Raw genomic sequence first — 13,795 nt, 5'->3', positions numbered from 1 at the left:
GAAAGATGTCAATGCTTAGTTAGCCCCTCTGATGCCTGCTGACAGACAGGATGATAACCATGAGTCCCATCCACATGTACCTCAAGCCAAGCTGTACAGTATAGTAATAATGCAGGCAATATGAAAAGTTACCCAGATACGTCACGCTCACAAAAGTCAGGCCAAATCCAATCTGGCTAATTACTACCCAATCACTCTACTCTCAAAGTGGTGGAAGTTTTGATCAAGCCCAACATCTTCACCAATACAGTGCTTAGTTTGGTTTCAATAAGACCACTTGGCTCCCGAACTCATCACAGCATTGGACTGAATGCCCACAAACCACCCTAAACATTCATTCCTGCCACCACCAAACAGTGTCAACAGTGTGCATATAGACAAAAAGCAGTGCTCTTTGGGACTACCTTCAACAAGATGATGGCTCCCTATCACCTTCTCAAGGGCAACTATGGATTGTCAATAGGAGCTAGTCTTGTCAGATATACATGGATCGCATAAATGAATTTAAAAAATACACAGCAAGAATTCTTCAAAATGGCATTATCCCTTAACATCACAAAACTAAACTACAAGTTCAAAATGAGTGTACTGCTAACTATGGCAATGAACCATAAAAACTTGAACAATTGCCAGCTTGATACACACCTTACAATGAGGCAACCTAACAAACTAACCAATCTCAAAAAAATGGATCAAGATGTACCCAAGAAGAACAAGGTAACATGCCTTAATGACTACCAACCGGTGGCTCTGACATCCACCATCATGAAATGCTTCGAGAGGCTGGTCATGGCACGCATTAACTCCAGCCTCCCAGAAAACCTCGACCCACTGCAATAACAGGTCCACAGTGGATGCCGTCTCCCTGGCCCTACACTCATCTCTGGAGCATCTGGACAGTCAAGACAACTACTTTGGACTATAGTTTATTGACTGTAGCTCCGCCTTCAATACTATAATTCCAAGCAAACTTATCACCAAACAAGACCTGGGACTCAACACCTCCCTCTGCAACTGGATCCTTGACTTTCTAACCAATAGACCATAATCAGCGAGGATAGGTAGTAACACCTCCAGCACAATTATTCTCAACAGTGGTGCCCACAAGGCTGCGTCCTCAGCCCTCTACTCTCTATCTACTCATGACTGTGTGGCCAGATTCTGCTCTAAATCCATCTACAAGTTCGCAGATGATACCACCATAGTGGGCCGTATCTCAAATAACAATGAGTCAGTGTACAGGAAGGAGACAGAGAGATTAGTGACATGGTATCATGACAACAACCTTTCCTTCAACGTCAGCAAAACAAAAGAGCTGGTCATTGACTTCAGGAAAGGGGCAGTGTACATGCACCCGTCTACATCAATGGTGCTGAGGTTGAGAGGGTTGAGAGCTTCGAGTTCCTGGGAGTGAACATCACTAATAGCTCATCCTGGTCCAACCACGTAGATGCCACAGCCAAGAAAGCTCACCAGCACCTCTACTTCCTCAGGAGGCTAAAGAAATTTGGCACTCACCAACTTTTATCGATGAACCATAGAAAATATTCTGTCTGGATGATTCATGGCTTGGTACGGCAACTGCTCTGCCTGGGACTACAAGAAACTGCAGAGAGTTGTGGACACAGCCCAGCAAGTCACGGAAGCCAGCTTCCCCTCCATGGACTGTCTATACTTCTCGCTGCCTCGGTGAAGCAGCCAACATAATCAAGAGTCCCACCCAGCCAGGTCAATCTATCTTCTCCCCTCTCCTATCAGGCAGAAGATACAGGAGCTTGAGGGCACATACCACCAGGCTCAAAGACAGCTTCTATCCTGCTGTGATAAGACTATTGAACAGCTGCCTTATATGATAAGATGGACTCTTGACCTCACAATCTACCTTGTAATGACCTTCCACCTCATTGTCTACCTGCAATGCACTTCCCTGTAGCTGTGACACTTTACTCTGTATTGTTATTGTTTTACCCTGTACTATCTCAATGCATTGTGTAATGAATTGATCTGTACGAATGGTATGCAAGACGTTTTTCACTGTACCTCGGTACAAGTGACAATAATAAACCAATACATAGTTCCAGGGAGAACTTAAAGCACAAGTCAATATTTACAGCAAACCAGTGCAGAAAGTTATATAGACAGGCGATTGGAGATAATGGAAGTCTTCAAGGTACTTGCCAATGTAATAGCTTTTCAACAGGCTACAATGTTTCTGGCACAAAAAAAATAACTCCTGTTGCATTTACAAGGTGGTAAATTGTTAACCTACGTTGATATTTTTCTGTAGCATCAGAGATTGGGTAATCAGTCTTGTAAACTTATCTGAGCAGTATTATTCAGGCTTTAATTAAAATTATGTGTAGCAATAGATTTAAATCTCACATTTTTACATACCTATTAATTTGATTACATTTGGGTTTGGAGCAAGGCTTACTAAAACCTGTAAAATATTGTAAACTGGCTGAGAAGTAACAATTACAGTCCACTAATAAAACTAGTAATGAGAGCTACAGGTTTACTTATACTAATATACTACCGAAATATACAATACTCTACATTTTATACTAGAAAAACAACTGAACAGACAGAAGATAACCCTTGCAACATTAGTAATTTGAACAGAAAAAACTTGTGTTGTATCCCTATAGTGACTTATGCTAAATTAGATGCACAAGATAAAATAAAAACAAGCAAAAACCAACTGTAAAACTCTCCTGCATGGCTACTATCCACCCTTCACCCTTGTCTTTACACTTGGTCTCTCTTTCCTGTCTAAAGATACAAAGCCGTCACCTCTCAAATCTAAACCCACATTTGCCACAATGCCTCGAATCAGGTTTCCTCCTCAGAGCAACTCCAAGCCAGAAGCACTCCATGATAATGCATTATATTCCCTACAGCATTTATACAGTTGACAAAACCCTTACTAGTACCTCATAAGGACTGTTCTTTCTTAGTTTCACTCTAATCTACCTAATTTGAGCCACAGTATCTTCAGCAATGGTTTTCCGTGTCACTGTTGCACTGTCCTTGATCCTTTCCACATCTACATGTTAACCCTTGGTTACATCAGAACAAACAAGTCAGTGTCCATGTCTACTTGTGCAACCAGTTCTTTGCTATCTGTTAGACTGCTTCTCTGACATCCTGGCTTGGATAGGCCACAATTTCCTCCAGTAATTTACTGAGAAGACCAAAACAACGTTTCAGCCCAACCACAAAATTTTTTAGTCAAATTCTTACAGAATTGGTGACAAAGTGATTAAGGCTAATCTATGACTCAAGAAACTAGTTACTCCATCACTGTTGATGTTTAATCAATTAAGAAAAACATCTTCATTTAAACTTTAAAAATGCTCCAACACACTTTACAATCAGTAAGTGCTCTTGAAACTTAGTCATTGCTATAGTATTTGCACACAGTAAGCTCCCATAAACAGCAACCTGAAAATGACCGCATAATGTATTTTTTGTAGTGTGCAGTGAGAGATAAATATTGGCCAGGACAACAGTGATAAACCCAAAATAAAAAGTCATGGGAACGTTTACACCCACCCCAGGAATTCAGATAGATTTAATGTTTTTCCCAAAATACAGAATAAAATTTAATACCAATATGCAAAGCTAAGCTTTATCCTAGTACAGAAGTAACCATTTAGTATTAAAATTCATTCTGATCATCTGCCAAGTTTTTAACGATGTACAGACTAGGCACAAGACAAAATTGTTTTCTTCAATAGACAGAACATCTACTTCAATCGTTTGCTTAAGGAAAAAAAAACAAAATTCCAGAAGCAAGTAGTTGTTAAATGCAATTTTTCTGAAGATGTCTCTGTCAACAATTTAGACGCTTAGCATCAATATATTCTGCTCCGAATTTGCTGAAAACAAAGTAGAAAGACGTCACCCGCGAAAAAGAGACAAGAAATACCTGTTGCGGTTATAACTGGCAACAAGTTTGGGCGGAGGACGAGGTTCAAAAGCGGGTTTGTTCGGAACCCCAAGATTACCCAATAACATACCACCGCGGTTATTTTACTCTGTATCCTCCTTCCCTAGATTTACTAGGTGCTCGAGCGTGTGAACTTTTACAAAACAATTTTGCATTTAGCCGCTTCGTCCAGCAAATATCGGTTAACTTTCTACCAACTGGAATACCCAAACTAACTCAGTAATCAGTGCACTATCCTTTTCGTAAAGAATTGCCGATTGCTAAGTGATTGCTCCTCGATACCTCAGTGACTCCTTAACTCGGCATTCCTGGCAGCGCCGGCACAAAGTGTAATTTTCAGATGAAGCCGTCTTTAGTGGACAGTTTACTCAATGGACCAAGACCGGCAGAAGTAATGCAGCTTCTAAATAACATTCCCACTTTCCTCTGGTGATCTGGTCCGGTCCAAAGCGGTGAATCTTCAAAACCGCGACGGACGGCTCGTTCCCCCCCCCCCCCCCCCCCCCCCCGGGGTTATTCACTGACAACCGGTGGCTGCAAAGGCCACATGCACAGTCCGAGACTCAACACAAGAGTAAATCAAACCTTGTACACATCGCCATAGGTGCCGCTGCCGACCCTCTGGATCAGCTCGAAGTCCAGCTGCGGGTTCTTCCTCAGAATATCCCCGCTGGCGATCGCACGGCCCTGAGGGTTCATCGTTCGCTCACTCTCTCTTCAGTGGCGGGAACTTCCTCTCCTCCCCCCCCCCAACCCCCCTCTTCTCCTCCTTTGGCTTTCCGACCACGCACTAGTCACCCCCCTTCTCCAGCCGCGAATGTCTCCCCGGAGGTGCTGGGGTGCGCTCAGCTGCATCCGCCCCGGCCGTCACTCGGTAAACTACGCACTGCCTCCAAATATGGCTCCCGCTCCATTTCCTGCCCCACGGCTTCTGCGTGTTTCCTCGAGCGGCGGCGGGCGGCGATCGCGAGCGGCGCGGACCTGCCCCGGCACCCTCGCGCTCTCTGCACCCTGCACGGCCTGGCACTTACTTCATCTTCAATATCAATAGTAATGTACCTATTTCCCACCCCCACCCTTGCTTAAAAACATATTTTCCACAAGGATGCACACTTATGGGTGCTAGCACAGTGGTCTGATTGTTACGTTTTCCACTGTGACTTGCATGTCATTTCCTTCTGTTGATCATTGAAATCAACCACAGTTTAAACATTAACAATCATTCAGTAAATGAAAATCAAAAAAAAATCCTGCTTCGATCCGAAACGTTAGCTCCGTTTCTCTTTCCATTTCGATACTGCCTGAATTGCTGAATGTTTACAGCTTTTGTTTATGATTCAATTCTTTCAACCGGCGTGCATTTAGATTAACGATATTTGCTACTTGTTTTTAAAATATTCTTCTTAAAATTCATGTACTCCGCAAGAAATGCTGTCAAACCAAGTTGATTCAGTAAACAATTTAATTATTATTAATAATAATTTATGTTTTATGACGTCTACCGAAACAATAATTCCTGAATGTTGCCACCCTGTGACTCTTCTAGGAATTACAAAATCTGTCAGTTTATGGTTGCAAACAAAGCGAGAGAAACGACGATGTAGTTTATCTTGACAGTGCCAGAAAGTTTTTCAGTTAAACCGTGTAAGTGGACAGTTGATAATTTGACCAGGGCTGCCAGAAGTAATTGCTTCCATTTAAAAGTTGTTCATTTTGTTCTTAAATGTATAAATAATACATTAAAAACTAAATTCTTCATGCACCTCCTGTAAATATATTTCACGTTAGATATGTTAGATAAACCTATACCTATTTTTCATAATGTAATGACGTGCGGTAGATACTTTCTTGTTGTCCTATCTGGAATAAATGAAATTGTGTACCCTGTCAACAACGTTATTGACGGAAAAAATATTTCCCATTACAACACAACTATCCAGTAAAAATACAAAAATAAAGACAGCATGTCGGAAGAATTTTAATAGGTGGATTGTTTCTGGGTTACGCAATCAAAGGTTAAAGATAGAAGAATCCCTCCAACGGTATGTAGGTAACCAGCTTGCCATAATCACCACATTCATTAGTTCACGTGGGTGTTGAATGAGAACATCATTTAAGGTCATATTTACATGAAAATTGGGATATTTTGAACTTTTACTTTTCCTTTTAATATAACATCTCCAGTGTGGGTTTCCTAGTGTTTGGGAAACAGAGCAAAGTAAAGAAGTAGTTTCAACACAAACTCAGTGAAGGCTCAATTCCTTTTCATGCTTTGCCAGTTTCATATTAAAAATGATAGCAGAGCTGCATCAGTGCACATCCACTTGGAGAGATTTGGGGAAGATTAAGTAGTCACCATCCATGGTCCCAGGAGGCACCCCTCACATATACAGAGTGCAAGACAGAGGCATAATGTTCTAGACACCTTGTAAGAGAGTTGAGTTTGGTGGTCTGGAATGGCTGCAGCCTTCTGAAAGAACATCTGCTTCATGCAGGCCCAGCCAGCCCTGCACTACTAGTGGCCCTGAAGATCAACTATTACTTCATTTTGTTTTTTGCTTCTATTTCTTTTCCAGGAAACTTGTGTATAGAGGTTCCTGCAAGACATAGACAAAGAAGGATAGATTGTTTGCCAAGTCAGGGTGCTTAATGCTCCCCATAATGACTACAGCCAGAATGACCAGGCAGTCCCATTTGCCTCTCTCACTGGCTTCCTATGAGTCCGGGCTGCTATTGAAAGCACTTGCAAGCATCATCATAGTTGCCTTGAGCTTTTAGTGAACCACAAAATCCAAGTGGTGTTTAACCACATAGAGAGGTTCATATTCATACAACTTTCCAGATCCTTTTATATTACAAACCAGATTAAAGGGATGACTTTTAGGATACCAGGCTTCAAACCTGTCTCACAATACTTGTAGAGTGACCTGACTAACTTACAACTACTGAGTTGTATGAATTCAAGGAGTATCATGGAACAACACAATGGAATGTCAAAGATGTGTTTCAGGTGCCAACATATGCCTGGAAATACATCATACTTGCCACTGAGGGTGTAGGGAATAATTATGCACTGTGTAATTGAGTCATACAGTTGTACAGCATAGAAACAGACCCTTCACCCCATCATATCCATGCTGACCATTTCATCCATCTGCACTAATCACATATGCCTGCAAAAGATCTATACCCTTCTATGCCTTTAAATGTCTCTCAAATATAGTGATTGTATCTGGCTCCACCAGCTCTGGCAGCAAATTCCAGATATCAGCCACTCTCTGTATAAAAAAAACTTTCCCCTCAAATACCCTTTAAAAATCCTTCCTCTCACCTGAAACCTATGCACTCTTGTTTTTACATAGAACATCACAGCACAGTACAGGCCCTTTGGCCCACAATGTTGTGCCAACATTTTATCCTTCTCTCAGATCTATCTAACCCTTCCCTCCCACATAGCCCTCCATTTTTCTATCATTCATGTGGCTATCTAAGAGTCTCTTAAATGTCCCAAATGTATCTGCCCCCACCACCTCTGCCGGCAGTGTGTTCCACACACCCACCACTCTTTGTGTCAAAAACTTGCCTCTTACATTCACCTATACCTTCCTCCAGTCACCTTAAAATTATGTCCCCTCGTGTGAGCCATTTTCACCCCGGGAAACAGTCTCTGACTGTCCACTCGATCTACACCTCTCATCATCTTGTACACCTCTATCAAGTCACCTCTCATCCTCCTCACACTCCAAAGAGAAAAGCCCTAGCTCACTCAACCTATCTTCATAAGTCATGCTATCCAATCCAGGCAGCATCCTGGTAAATCTCCTCTGCACCCTCTCTAAAGCTTCCACATCCTTCCTATAATGAGACGACCAGAACTAAACACAATACTCCATGCATGGTCTAACCAGAGTTTTATAGAGCTGCAACATTGCTTGGCAGCTCTTGAACTCAATCCCCCGACTAATGAAGGCCAACACACCATATGCCTTCTTAACAACCCTGTAAACCTGCACAACAACCTTGAGGGATCTATGGATGTGGACCTCAAGTTCCTTCACACTGCTAAGAGTCCTGCCATTAACCTTGTATTCTGCCTTCAAATTTGATCTTCCAAAGTGTATCACTTATACATTTCTAGGTTGAACTCCATCTGCCACTTCTCAGCCCAGCTCTGCATCCTATCAATGTCCTGTTGTAACCTACAGCAACTTTCTACACTCTCCACAACAGCACCAACCTTCGTGTCATCTGCAAACTTACAAACCCACCCTTCCACATCCTCATCCAAGTCATTTATCACAATCACAGAGAACAGGGGTCCCAGAACAGATCCCTGCGGAACACCACTGGTCACCGACCTCCAGGCAGAATACGCTCCGTCTACAGCCACCCTCTATTTTCTATGGGTGAGCCCATTCTGAATCCACACAGCCAAGTTTCCCTGGATCCCATGCCCCCTGACTTTCTGAATGAGTCTTCTATGAGGAACCTTATCAAATGCCTTACTGAAATCCATGTACACCACATCCACTGCTCGATCTTCATCAATGTGCTTTCTCACATCCTCAAAATAATTCAATCAGGCTCGTGAGGCATGAGCTGCCCATCACAAAGCCATGCTGACTGTCCGTAATCAGCCTATGCTTCTCCCAATGCCCATAAATCCCGTCTCTAAGAATCTTCTCCAGTAATTTGCCCACCACTGAAGTAAAACTCACAGGTCTGTAATTCCCAGAATTGTTCCTATTCCCTTTCTTGAACAAAGGAACAACATTTGCCACCCTCCAATCATCTGGCACTACTCCTGTGGCCAGTGAGGACGCAAAGATCATTGCACAGTTTTTGATACCCCTACCAAGGGTAAATGATTTTGACTAACTATGCTATCTATGCCTCTTATAATTTATTTCAGCCTTTCCTCCAGATCACCTTCAGCCTCCTTCACTCCAGGGAAAACAAACCCAGCTTGTCCAGTCTCTCCCGATAACTAAAGTCTTCATTCCAGGCAACATCTTGCTGAATGTCCTCTGCACTCTCTCCAGGGCAACCACACCCTTCCTCCAGTGCAGTGACCAGAACTGCACGCAATACCAAAAGTGCGGCCTAACCAGTATTTTGTAAAGTTGCCACATAATGTCCCAGCTTTTATACCCTATGCCCTGATCTATGAAGCAAGCATACCATATGCCTTCTTTGCTGCCCTATCTACTTGTGTTGCCACTTTCATGGAACTATGGACTTGAACCCCAAGGTCAACATTCCTTAGTGCCCTAACATTTACTGTACATATCCTACCCTTATGTGACTTCTCAAAATGCATAGCCACACACCTGTTGGAATTAAATTCCATCTGGCAATGCTCAGCCCAACTTTTCATCTGATCTATAGCCTGCTGTCCACAACACCACCAACTTACGTGTTATCTGCAAACTCACTAATCAAACCTCCTACATTCACATCCAAGTCATTGATATATATCACAAACAGCAAGGGTCCTAGCACCAAGCCCTGTGGTACACCACTGGTCACAGACTTCCAATCAGAAAAGCATCCTTCCACCACTACCCTCTCCCTCCTATCATCAAACCAAGTTTAGATCCAATTAATCATGTTGCCTGCACAATATTGTGCGACAGAGTGAATTATAGATGGAAGAGAATGAAGTTACCTGTGAGGCAGTTTCAGGTGAGGTGAACCTTGAGGTAGAGCAGGAATATTTGAGGAGGAGGAGGAATATGAAGACAGAGTATCCATTGCTAGATCAGACTATAGCTACCTGGGTGCCAGTGAGGTCCTAATTGCTTGAAGGTTCAGGTAGTAATCTAACACAAAGAAAACGGAACAAACCAGTTCACTTTTGCCGGCAATACCAACCACCCAGCCAGCTACTCCCACCCTTCTCCATGTCAGTTGGACTAAACTATCCTACAACTATGTACTCATTCATTGCAGAACAGACCCACTCATGTATTAACATTCCTCATGAAATTAGGATAAGGAACAAGGAGATATTTGGAATGCAATAATGGACAAGATATGAAAGTAGGACAAATAAAAACATTTTATTTGGCGTAATAAAGAATGGGAACAATAGTTTATCAAACACTAATGGAAAATTACACTATTTTTATGTTTTCTTGTGCCTTAGTTGGTGTATTTTGTGAGTCTTCAGTAAAGGTAGCGACACATTGCTGAGATCCCTTGCCTATTTGCTGAGATTCTTTTGGCCCATACCCTCTGCGTTTTGGATCCTCTAATGACCGTGTCATAGCCTTCACCACCTACAGCTCTGCTTTTAAGAAACAAGGCAGAAAGTAGGGTACTAGCTGAGGAAGACCAAGGTGGTGGCTAGTTGAGGTGGTAGGTGAGGGATGCCAACGTGAGAAATGTGAATGATCTAAATAGAGTCCCATATTAGTGCTCCCCCTCAGTATCATCCTGAGTCAGTGACACATCAATCCAACTGCTACAACACAGACCAGTTTGGTGAAGATCACTGACATATTGCGAGGCCATGGTTAGGTAAATTCCATTCTGTTTAAAGTAGCAGAAATGTTGACATCTGCATCCCCATTGTTTTAGCAGACACAGATTCATTTTAGAAGCATGCTGGAAGCTCCATTAAGGCCGTTATTTTCTCCATGGCGGATATACCTTAGCCATTCCTCTTCTTAACGATAGCCCCTTGGGATTCAGCACCTACATCTAGCTGAGCAGAGCTCGGAAAGAATTATGCACCTCATCCTCCCCTCCCTTCCCAAACACAGACTCTCCACAGCCACCACCACTGTCTAGTCATCATGACTTGAGATGTGAATTGCCAGATGATGACCCAAAGTGAATGAAATTGTACTATTACAAATCTTTACATCCTGTGACAATTCACACTAAGAGGGTGTTAAGTGCATGTCAGTCAACACATACTACATGCTGGAAACCTTGAAAGACAAAAGAGAGGGATGTGAATTAGTTGCAGCCAAGTAACAACAATGACAATCGCGCATAGTCTCTTCATGGTTCAGTCATTAATGAAATGAAGATACACTATGTGTGTTAGGAAAATTAGTAATTTTGTTACCAGCTAATTGTGAGCTCCTCATCTCTTCAATCAATTGAGAGAGACACTGGTGAGCCACTTGTTACCATGGCATCCCTCCTCTGCATCTGTGAGTCATAATATTGGTAATGGCCCAACTCCAGTCCTGCACCTCTCTCTTGCAATTTGAGCCCTCTTCATAGAAAAGGTGAATAAAAGACCTCTGAATATGTCAGGATTAGGAAATATCTGGGTGTAATGCATTCAGTGAGGACGACTATGATACAGATATATTACATCTGCTTAATCATTGGGGGGAATGGCTATGATGGTTGCAGAAGTGGGGAGGTGATGAAGTGCATAGAACTTGTTGACTGTGTTGAGAAACTTAAAATTGTGTGGGTGTGTTGAAGTACACTTGGCAGAGTGAAGAGGGAGCAGTGGGTGGGTGGATCAAACCACAGGATGTGGGTGAAACAGCAAATGTACTCACTCATGCCAAGTTAGTTATGTCAATATAATTTTTCTGACACCATCCAAGGCTAGTACACAATAAAAAATAAAAATAGAAACAGGAATAGGTCACAGACACTCAAGCCTGGCCAGTCATTCAATGTCATGGGTGATCCTAAACCTTGCCCATTTTCCCGCTGAATTCCCATGTCCTTTCATTCTGTTAATGTTCAAAAATTGACTGATGTCTGGACTGAATTCACTCAATGACTGAGTATCCACAATCCACTTGAGTGGAGAATTCCAAATCTGAATTGCAAACTGCTAAATAAAGACATTTCTTCTCATCAAAAAAAAACTGCAGGTGCTAGAAATCCAAAATAACAACTAAAAAAATGCTGTAAGTACTCAACAGATCAGGCAGTATCTGTGGTGAGAGAAACAGAGTAAAGGTTTTAGCTCAACTTGAAATCAATAATCCTGTTCCTCTCTTCAATTTCTCATCATAATCCTAACCGCCTAACCTAGTAACCTGAGTTTATACACTCTGGATTCTCCAGCCAGAGGAAATCTGCCCTATTAATGCCCCTCAGTATCTCACCTCAATCTGGTCATTTCTCATTCTTCTAAACTTGTTGTGTACAGGTCAATCTTCCTCAATTCCCATCATACTTGGATTCAATCTACTGAATCTAAGCTGCACTGCTTTCAAGTTAAGTATATCTTGCCTTAGGTAAAGAGCCCAGAATTCCACAAAATACATTAAGTCTGGTCTTGCCAAAATTCTGAACAATTATAGCAATACTTCCTTATTCCAGCGCTCTAAACAGTTGCAATAACAGCCACCAATAAATCTAACAAAGTAATCCTGAGAAATGCTATCTCATCTGCGTACACTATAGCCCTTGTGACTCAATTTTGAAATCAACAATTTTAGACAATGTACCTGTCTATGTGTGGAAGAATTGGCTAGTTCATCGTTTTTTCTCTTTCCACCGATGCTGTGTAATCTGCTGGGAATTTCTAGTATTGGCTTTTGTTTCAGATTTCAGCCACTGCTGTGTTCTGTATCTTATAGTTCCAACATGTTCTTTTGTTTTTTAACATTAATGTGAAATGTTAATTCTGTTACACTCTCCACAGATACTGCCTGACCAACAAACCTTTGCCTTCCTAATTGTTTTCCGTATTTGCATGTTTATTTTGTAGAAACTTATAAATGAAAATGTTGACATAAGACACTTAATTTAATAATTACTGCATTTACCAAATTAATCTACCAGCTTTAAACTTCTCAAACTGTTTTACATAGCCATGTACATTTATTGAAGCACCATTTGCCAGCAGTGACTACAGAATTGCTTTGGTTGTTGATGACTTTCAGTTGAGGAGGAAGCAGATGAACTTGGAGGATGATCTCTGGCACAGCTGGCCCTGGAAAGGCTGACTTTTGGCTGCACCTTTTTCCCATAGATGCACCAATCTGCTCTGACTGGATGGCAGGTGTAGCAAGAAAGGCAATGTATAATCACAAAAGCTATCTCCCTGAGAGAGGACAGGAGATTTGTGCTCCATTGTGCTATTGCCCCTCACTTGGGGTGCTGCTTCAGCAATCCTGGGCATTGGCTGGAGGACAGATCGCTGGATTGCAGTGATGTCCTCAAATCCCTTTGCACACTGGTCTCCAGAGACATGCTGGCATCTGAATATATATTTCCATTGAGCACTCAGAGATTATGTGGGGTCTATTTATGCTGTAATGGAAGATGAGACATTGGGCAAAGGGGAAGTATGATGATTGGTTCCATGAATGTTGAAATGCAAGAAGCCACCTCTTTCATCTTGGAAAAGATGAGCTCAAAGCTCTGTGCAAACTCCGTGTAGCATTTGTGCTGGACATTGTACAAGCAGAAACCACCAAATGACTAGCTACTGTTGTGGAAGCTCAGACTGCTGCCTTCATGGATGGTCATTTGCCCTTGTGCATTTCTGGAAGGCCTTGCAATGCACTGCACCTTTTATTGTGTTTAGACACCAGCCTTTCCTGCAAGTTCTCCATCTATGAGTATAGCCTCAAACACACTGAAGAATGAGTCACAGGGTCATAGAGTTGTACAGCACAGAAGTACCATGGGAAAAAGATTCTAACTATCTACCCTATCTATGCCTCATAATTTTATATACCTCTGTCAGGTCACCCCTCAGCCTGCCTCACTCCAGGATAAACAAACCCAGCCTATCCAAACTCCCCACATAACTAAAGTCCTCCAATCCAGGCAACATTCTGGTGAATGCTTTCAATTTATCTCTGATTGCAGCCCAAATATATTTCTTCACTTACCTCCGAGTGCAGC

General features: G+C 42.2%; 1 protein-coding gene across 3 annotated transcripts in view; it reads right to left on the bottom strand.

The window, feature by feature from the left end:
• The window catches only part of map4k5 (mitogen-activated protein kinase kinase kinase kinase 5), a 126,312-nt gene extending 121,314 nt beyond the window's left edge, over positions 1-4,998 (bottom strand). The window contains exon 1 of one of the 3 annotated variants that reach the window (XM_052031251.1): positions 4,538-4,998. In XM_052031251.1, the coding sequence (XP_051887211.1) occupies positions 4,538-4,651 (114 nt within the window). In that variant the 5' untranslated portion in view covers positions 4,652-4,998. Of the gene's footprint in view, positions 1-4,234; positions 4,358-4,537 lie in introns of those variants that run through there. The other 2 variants (XM_052031244.1, XM_052031259.1) reach the window with 2 other exon arrangements.
• Positions 4,999-13,795: the final 8,797 nt, after the last annotated feature.

Source organism: Pristis pectinata, chromosome 1 (genome assembly GCF_009764475.1).
Source record: "Pristis pectinata isolate sPriPec2 chromosome 1, sPriPec2.1.pri, whole genome shotgun sequence".
In the NCBI taxonomy this organism is placed as follows: domain Eukaryota; kingdom Metazoa; phylum Chordata; class Chondrichthyes; order Rhinopristiformes; family Pristidae; genus Pristis; species Pristis pectinata.
This window is presented reverse-complemented; position numbering and strand designations above follow the sequence as displayed.